The 8,945-nt window shown below is 44.5% G+C and overlaps 1 protein-coding gene across 1 annotated transcript; it reads left to right on the plus strand.

Moving 5' to 3' along the window:
• Positions 1-2,615: 2,615 nt before the first annotated feature.
• BSND (barttin CLCNK type accessory subunit beta) lies at positions 2,616-7,334 on the plus strand. Its single transcript, XM_081011851.1, has 4 exons — positions 2,616-2,972; positions 3,663-3,757; positions 5,317-5,571; positions 6,674-7,334. The coding sequence occupies exons 1-4, from the start codon at positions 2,796-2,798 to the stop codon at positions 7,095-7,097; spliced, it is 951 nt and encodes a 316-aa protein (XP_080867977.1). The 5' UTR covers positions 2,616-2,795; the 3' UTR covers positions 7,098-7,334.
• Positions 7,335-8,945: the final 1,611 nt, after the last annotated feature.

The following is an 8,945-nucleotide window of genomic DNA, read 5'->3' on the forward strand; positions in this document are numbered from 1 at the left end:
CCTCATCTAGTGTCGACTCTCTCAAGAGCTATTCTTGTTAGAGAAGGATATTTCCACTAGGGGCTAGTAACTGAAGCCAAAGCTCCAAAAATATGAACTGAAAATGTATAGATGACCAAATAAAGATAACTTCTTAGGAGCTTGGGGAGCTACCTTACTGGGGGTCTTTCTACATTTACCTCTATGGTGGAACAGTTGCTGTGTGATCAGATTCTTTCAAGAGTGAGTTTGTAGCTGATTGTCTGCCCCTTTGGTCATACGCTGCTGCTATTAGAGTGAATGTGGGGTTTTTCTTTCCACACTAATGGAGGGTTTTGCCTGAATTGAGGGAAGTTCCACGGTTGTCGTCGCAACTCTTACATACCCTTATATTCATCCAGTCAGTAAATATTGGAAGTTATGAGCATGAGCAGGGGGGAATAGACCTTTCATGGCTTAAAACAAATTTATGCCTAGTATTCCAGGATTCTAATCTTGTGGGAGTATGGGAGATTAGAAGAGGAACTACATGTCTTTGGTGAGCCTGGTTATTGTGATGAAATGTTGTTTTCTGCAGCTTACAATTGCTGTCACAAACAGTGCTTGGATTCAGTAGCATCATCTTCATAGGCCTTGTCTTTCCTCTGAACAGAGCTCACAAACTGACAGCTTGCACTGGTCAGAGGGAGGTGGTGTAAAACAGATGTCTTCCAAGCCATACCCACCAGCCCCCTCAACCCAGAAACCAGGATGGTGCTTGTTTACATACTACACAAATGAAGATGTTGGGGATCCATTACAGATCTTTCAGAAAAGCCAGGGCTTTTTTGTGGTAGAAAAGAAATGTGTGTTTGTGAGTTCATTATTCTGGAAGACTCGGCTGAATAATGCTGACACCATGTGCCAGCATGGCAAAATACCTGCAAACTTCTCCCCCAGCAATTATATCTATAACTGGTAAGTTTAGAAATTCCCCAAATCAGACAATTTGTCCATCCAGCTCAGCATCATTCAGACTGACTGGCTGTGGCTCTCCAGGGTTTTCCCCACTGTCAGTGTAGGTTGCTAATAAACTGGAAGGGTATATATGCACTTGAAGAATCGAGAAACAATAAGAAGAAAGGTTGGGGGGGGAGGATTATTTAGATTTCTGATTTGTGAACAACTTCCATTTTTGGAGGTTCATAATTTAGGCTGGCTTTCTTACATTAGGCTAGTTTTCCACAGCACTTTTGGTGGAGCAGCTGTGTAAAATGCCCACTAGATGGCAACCTACTCCCAAAACATTTTCCTTCTACAAATCTCAAAGGTTTTTAAGGAAGGGGGGGGGGGGACCCAGCAGAATACTATCAGTTGCTTGAGGAGAAAAGGCCATAACCTAAGCAATTTCCCTTGCCTCCAAGCCCATTCACCCAACTATAACATAAAAAAATAAAATCCGTATTATTTCTGATTTCACTAATATATCCCCTGGCAGGTGGGAAAGAAGATACGAGGAACTGCATTTCAAAGCCACGCAGCAGAGGCAAGAAAAGGGTGGCGATTTTTCATTCATCCAAGAAGATAATTGTAAAAATGGACCGATTACTAAAATCCTGCATATAAACTCAAAACTAGCAAGCGCCAACAAGGACTGTGAGAATGGTCCCTAAGGCAGGCAGGCAGGCACACACACACACACAATTTTTTTTTTTTTTTTGGGGGGGGGAGGATGAATAGAAACTTCCACTCTATCAACATGCATTAGCAGACTATTAAAGCTAGTCAAATGACTTATAGTGGAATCCTATACAGGTCTACTCAGAAGTAAGTCCCATTGAATTAAACAGGGCTTCCTCCTAGGTAAATTAGTACAGGGAATGCAGCCTGAAGTTTGTCAATATAATTGTAAATGAATGATTTTGAGAAAGCGCTTTAAAGGGTGGGGCTCAGATTGACATTTGATAGTGAATGGCTCATCTCCATGAGGGATTATATTTATCCTGCCCCACATAACTGAGTTATGAGACTCTTGCCTCTGTGAAAGCAATGGGGTGGGGGGGGGGTGACAGGAGCAAAATGTAGCCATTGTGATAACTGGTCTGACTGAAAAAACACATTTTGGGGGGGGGGGGGATAAGCGATCTTGCAAAGCCTCTTTCCTATTTGCCTTTCATAAGCAATAACTTCATTATCCAGAGCTTGGGGAAACCACCACTGTCATCTGTGCAAGATTGCACACTGCGAAGGCCATGCCATCTGACAACACACAGAGGCAGGAAGGTTATTGTCCCACCAGAGAGTCCCCTTAAGGTCTAGACAAAGGACCGGACTGTGGAGCAGTCAGTTGGCTCACTGGGTACTGTTTTCCTAATTCACCAGTGAGCCTCTGAAACCTGGCAACTGGGATCCGGTTCTAGAAGGGTCCTAAAACCTCCCTCCTGAGTCCACACCCCTTTCGCAAAGCATGCTCAGCTTTTGCGCTGTATATACCTAGGGGGAAGGTTATTGTGAAGTGTCCCTGGGCAATGTTACTCATGTGTGAATGGAAGGATCTTGTTTGCATTCATTACAAACCCATTAAAAGCTGGCTGGCTGAGACCTGGGCAGGACTGGTCTGAAGGTTGCAGCTGACACTTGTCCCCTTGCTAGCTCTCTGTACCATCTCCTTGCAGTGCACCAGAGTGAGGAGGGCTGGTGTGGGTCAGGGACAGGTGAAGGGCTGCCCAGCCTTTCTGGACTCCCCACCACCACCCACACCTCTCCAACGCAAACTCTTTCCATGAACTAGCCTGCCCAGAAATAACCTCGATTTCAGTCTCTCTTCCTGGATCCCAATGGCTGAAGAGAAAACTTTTCGCCATGGGCTCATCGTCCTGGGAGTTTTTCTGGTGATGATCGGAATGTTCATCATGAGTGTGGAGAAGCCCCAGATCTACATCACCTTTTGTACCTTAGGGGCCTTGGTCATCGCTGCGGGGATCATTTGGAGCATGTGCCAGTGCTACCCGAAGGTAGGAAACAGTCTACTTTTCCCTTTTTCTAAAGAATGTGCCTTCAACAGTTGCATTTTGGCTGTATCAAACTCAGACTTCCCAAGAATATATTTGGGTTCTTGGAAACGGCGGAATTATATGTTTCCTACTCTTTATTGAGCTTGTTAGCCTTTTAAGAAGTAGAAACTTTAAAATATTTTACTTGCAAAGCAATCAATTTTTTGGGTATCTGCTCGATTAATAAATTACTTTACACATTGGTTTCCTTACTGTTGCCACAAAAATAATGATGCCATCGCAGAATAGGTATTAGAATGGTGCCACAATATAATGCAGTGGGAACTGTAGAAAGAGTAAGTTAGGTAATGGTGAATCTAAGGCTGTTCCCTGTTGGAGTTGCAGCTTGAATCTTCTTTCTGAAAATCTAGGATTTGATTGAAGACACAGTTTGGAATGTAAAAATAAAAATAAAATGCCTTTCTTCTAGGGAACCCCTACATCTCCTTGGAGATAGGTGAGAAAGAATCACTTTGCCCAGGGTGGGCTGCCTCCTGAGCTTTATCTGAGATCCAAATGATACATCACATTTTCTTAATTAAATTCAGTGTTTGTGCATGTGTTTGTATGTAGCTGCTCATTTGATGGGAGGAAATAACTCCCTTGTTCCAAGGAGTTATCTTCCCTTATTTCCCCGCTTTCCCTCCCCAGATCAGAGTTGTTTCTGTTGATGTGGAGTCTGAGAAGTTTCTTGCAAAGAACACTGCTGCTTCATCTGTTCAAAATGAGATTCCCGAGAAGAACAGGTATGTTTGTGAAAACCAAGCCTGTAAGCTTCAACTCAACAGTCTGCAATCTATTTTTTAATCAGAATACAGTACTCGCCTGTGCATATTGCAAACTGTGTTCCGCAGAGGGACAAGGTCAACGTCTGGAAATGCTGGCACAGGGCAGTGAATTGCACAATTTAAGTGTATTTTTAAGCAGGAGAAAAGTGGTGTCCTTAGGGAAAATATAAAGCTCCCCAGAGGTATGTGTGTTTGTGTGTAAAGCATGGAACAGCTTTGGAGACCTATGCGTAGGAAAGCAAAAGGCAGCAGCGTTTACAGCACAATCCTATGCTTGTCTGCTTGGAAATAGATCTCATTGAGTTCAATGTGGCTTACTCTCAGATGTGTGTATAGGATTGCAACCTCCATCTCATTTCAGTGTCTAGCCCTGCTATATATAATCCAGTCCAGAAAAAGAATGTGGGCCTCCTTGGGATTCATTCTGCACTGACCATAAGAACAGTAGCTCCTTTGGCCTTGTCTCTCTGGGTTGTGCAGAAGCTATAACTGGTCAATCAAGATAAAATTATGGCAGCTTAAAGCAGCTTCTTCGCCATCTTCCACCTCATATCCAAGCTTCTTCAGAACAGTGCCTCCCTCACCCTAGAGATGGATAAATCCTGATGAAATGGTATTTGTAGGAGGTGATCTCCTGCAGTGACAGGTAGGGTGGATCTACACACAGGGGAAAATCACTATAAATAAGCCAGAAATTAGATCTGTTATAATAAAAGAAAGAAAAAACCCTATGGAAAATTGCATATAAAAAATTTCTGCTCTCTGGCACCATCTGGTGTTGCATGTTTATAGCACATTCAAATAGTTGTTGTTTTACTAATGTAGCTGAGTCCCAGGCGTGAGATAATCTTCGGCTATCCTGGTCCCAAGCTGTATAGAGCTTTGTACCAAGTTCATTGGTCACTTCTTCCCTTCCTCTCCACATTGACTAAGGTCAAGAGCACAGCCTGCTGCCAGGAGGCCTATTTTATGTGCTTCATAAGCAACTGTTTTTCTGATTGAAAACCTGGACCCGGCACCAGCCTACTGTGAATTAGCCCAGCCTCAAAGGCATCCATGGGCCATTCCCTTCCTGGCTATATGTCATTTACTTGCTCAGATCTCCCTTCCCACCACACTCCATCCATCAACTTCCCTTAAACAGGCTTCTTAACAGCGCAAGACAATTTCCCATAATACTCCAATTGCCAACAACAGAAAGGAAAGTGAAACTAAAGTAGCTGAAGGCAGCATCGCCCTGGCATACAGACTGATGGATTTTGTATGTCCCTTTCTCTTAGTCAGCCAGGAGGGAATGGAGGACAGGTAAGAAAAGCAGGTCTCTTGACAGCTCAAATCCAGATAACGAACAACTGCAACATGCTTAAGAGGAAGCAAACATGACTAGAGAAATGCTAGGTCCTCTGAAGCTGCTCAAATTTCTAAATCAGTAAATAATCAGATTCCTGTCCCCTGTTAATAACAGATGTAACAAATCTGGTGAAGTAATATACCACTTTCTCATGTTGTTTGCTCAGTTCCCAGACACCTTACACCAGCCAGAAAGAAGCTGAAGTCTATGAGAAAAGTCTGCCGTCTTATGAACAGATCCAGATGAAAGTGGCAGGTGCAGAATCTGTGGGTGTTCTGTCTGCCCCAGTCCCACCGGTCAGGGCAGAAGGATGTACCCAGCCTGTTGTACAGGCCAAGGCAGAGGTCCACAGGGATTCAGAAAGCGATGGAGACTCCTGCAAGGACCCATTGTCCCAGAAGGACTCTACAAGGTTGTACTGGTGAGTAGCTCATGCGGTGCGTTCAGGGGCTGGTTTGAATAGAACACCACCCTGAACCTTATGATCACCTTATGGTGATTTCTGTTAGGCACTCTGGATAGAGAAAAGTTTGCAAAGGTGGGATGGTTGTCAAATTATATAAATATTAGTTGGTTGTATGCATTTTCATTGCTTGATTAAACAAAATGAATAAATGAACATCTGCATAAAACAATGTTACTAATGCAGGTGTCAGAACCGACACAATCTTTGAAAATATATAATATTCTATGTTAGAAATTATATCCTTTTCTATGTGTGAGATATGGCACAGTGATATATATCTATATATTTACTACACAAACACACACACACACACACACACACACACACACACGAGTGTGTATATATAGAGAGAGAGAGGAGGAGGAGGAGGAGAGAGAGAGGGCCACTGATTGTTTATCTGGGAGCTCCTTTCGAACTGAACAAAACTGGGTCGGCCACTGTGACAAGAGGATGTTGGACTAAATGGACCACTGGCCTGATCCAGAGCAAGGCTCTTCTTACGTTTTTATGTTCTTTAATTGATTAATCTAACTGATTGGCAACATTAGCTGATTAATCTGTTAGATTAATCAGCTAATGTTACCATCCCCATAGAAGGTGGAGCTAAATATAAGATGCATGCTAGCTCTGTATCAATGAAAAGCCAACACAGTCTGTACTGCCCAGTGTTGTTCCTTCTAGTTAAAGCAGGCATCACAAGCCCAATACCTTCCAGGTGGAGTGCAACTCCTGTTAACTCAGACCATTGGGAATGCTGGCCGGGGATGATGGAAGTTGGGTCCAAGAACATCTGGAGGGGACCACATTGGTGACTCTTGAGTTCAAGATCAAAACAATGCTGTTGGGCTGGCATGGTCAATAATATTTAATTTACCCTTAGAAACCAAGTTAAATAAACCAACAACAGCTGGTCATTCCAGAACCAGGGATGTGCCGGTGAAAAGCACAGCATCTGCCCAGCTTGATTTACTATAAACGTCCTAGTAGAAACACAAAACAGCTCAACAATCAGCCTTGGAAGCTATGTCCTTCAATGAACCTTCTCTTTAAATTCTAGTGAGTCGGAAAAGTTTCCTAACCAGGCGCCACTGGCTTCTTTCCAAGAGGAAGCTGACGCCTCTTCCGTGGAATCTGCAGCCAACAGTCCGTTTCTACAGAGGTGGGAAAATGTCTCGAAGCCTATGTCTCCAACAGAAAGCCAGCTCAGATTCAAGCTTCCTTCCTATGAAGATTTTGCCCTGATCGATTCCCTGACGGCGGAAGGTCAAGGTCAAAACAATGAAAGGATAACGGCACCTAACCAAAGCCCTTGCCCTATTCCTGCCCCCAGAGGAGATGGGGCATTGGCTACAATAGGGCCTGAACGACTGGAACACAGAGCTATGCATAATGTAGAAGAGGATGACATGTACTATGGAATAAAAGAGGGAGCAGGAGACGTCCCCTCATCAGTTGGTGCTGTCTCTGAACCAAAGGACTAAGCATTAAAAATTAGGAATGAGCCCGGGAACATTCTCATGGGAGTCCAAATCCAAAGAGATGAAAGGTTGGGTGGGGGTGGGGAGTGGCTCAGACAATAAAAGGGATGCCCAAGCCATGGTACTTTGGTCCTGCTCTCTGGGGATTTGGAGGGAGTGATGGAGAATAAAGGTTAGGACCAAAGCAGAAGAACAAAAGTATGGCTGTCTGTTGAAGTGTCTTAAGCTGTCCCTCCACTTATGCTCAACCTGTATATTTGTAAATAAAGTGACATATCACCAAATCCCATAAGCCCCCTGTGGTTTTCTTCCAAAGGAAATCAAACCTGGGTAGCACTGAACCCCTAAAAGTTCTCACCAGCCAGAGAGATGATTCAGAAAAACACTATAAAGGGGAAACATGTATATGAGAATGGCACCCCTGCTGAGAACACATATATTGTCCAAAGGAGCAGAGTCATGACCTTTCCCTGGGAGTGTGGATGGAGGATCCATGACTCACCTGAACATCATCTTTTGCCGCTTCTTTGCCATTTATGAAATGATACTCTATTGGGATGCGGGTGGCACTGTGGTCTAAACCACTGAGCCTCTTGGGTTTGCCGATCAGGTCAGCAGTTCAAATCCCTGTTATGGAGTGAGCTCCCGTTGCTCTGTCCTAGCCCCTGCCAACCTAGCAGTTTGAAAGCACACCAGTGCAAGTAGATAAATAGGTACTGCTGCGGCAGGAAGGTAAACGCCTTTTCCGTGTGCTCTGGTTTCCGTCACGGTGTTCTGTTGTGCCACATGAAAGCTGTCTGTGGACAGAGATGAGCCTGAAAGCGAGATGAGCGCTGCAACCCCATAGTCGCTTTGACTGGACTTAACCGTCCGGGGGTCCTTTACCTTTACCTTTTACCTACTAAGGCTGCCATTTTCTAAATGTACAAAACTGGGAGCAAGTCCTACCGAATTTAGCAAGGTATGCTTTTGAGTGGAAATGCACAGAATTACTCCGTAAATGTGTTTCTAGTCTTTTAGAATCCTTTAGCATTCTTGCCCCATCATCCACAGATACCTGACTGTATATTGGTGTGATTGTACTTCATGTCCATGGACTGCTTTGCTGAGGACATGTTCGATGGTGGTGGTTCCTGGGGATTGGATGATATATCAAACAGTGACACTTTTAACATGAAAAAGAACTGGTCAGAGGTTTAAGAAGTGCTTGCGTGTGGGTGCCAAAGCAGCTCAGGGCTCACGCTTCATTAATTGGCCTGATCGCTATGGAGCGGCTGATGTGCAGGAGCAGCAGCAGCCAGACGGAAGGCGGATCGTGTGCCCTCAGCACCTTTGCTTCTGAGGTCCCGCTTTCTGCTCCGATTCATGCCTTTTGGCCATTGGAGGTCTGCTTGCTGCAGTGGAAAATCCGGAGTGATTTATGTTGCTTTCGGAAGCCTGCCAACTGCTCAGCTTGTCAGATTGCTTCTTCCTCATGGGGAGGGAGCCAAGCTCCCAGGCAGCTGTGGGACAGCAGCTCCATGAAACTGACAGCGCGAGGCAACAAAGGGGTTGGCGTTGGCTCCGTCTTAACTAGGCTATCTGAGTATAAAGCCAGTAGGGCCTGTTTTAGAAGTTGCGCTCATGCCTGTTCCTTGGGGGCAGAAAGACACCATTTGGAATATGGTATCGAGTTCAACAGGACTTACTGCCAAACAGCTTGTGCTTAGCATCACAGCTTTGGGAACCACACAAAATATTTTATTCTGAATGGATTAATGAATCTTAATAATAACCCCTGCACCCTAAGATAGCAGCATACCCTCCCACATTTCTCTGGTGAAAATAGGGACGCCCTATTCAACAACAACA

This window comes from Podarcis pityusensis (genome assembly GCF_964106645.2).
Source record: "Podarcis pityusensis genome assembly, chromosome: 6".
Lineage (NCBI taxonomy): Eukaryota > Metazoa > Chordata > Lepidosauria > Squamata > Lacertidae > Podarcis > Podarcis pityusensis.

What these genes read in the sequence shown, in the direction of transcription:
- BSND (XM_081011851.1), top strand. Translation starts at nt 2,796, where the DNA reads ATGGCTGAAGAGAAAACTTTTCGCCATGGGCTCATCGTCCTGGGAGTT. An exon ending in GAGATTCCCGAGAAGAACAG is followed by an intron (nt 3,758 to 5,316) that starts GTATGTTTGTGA and finishes TTGTTTGCTCAG; the next exon opens with TTCCCAGACACCTTACACCA. An exon ending in GACTCTACAAGGTTGTACTG is followed by an intron (nt 5,572 to 6,673) that starts GTGAGTAGCTCA and finishes TTTAAATTCTAG; the next exon opens with TGAGTCGGAAAAGTTTCCTA.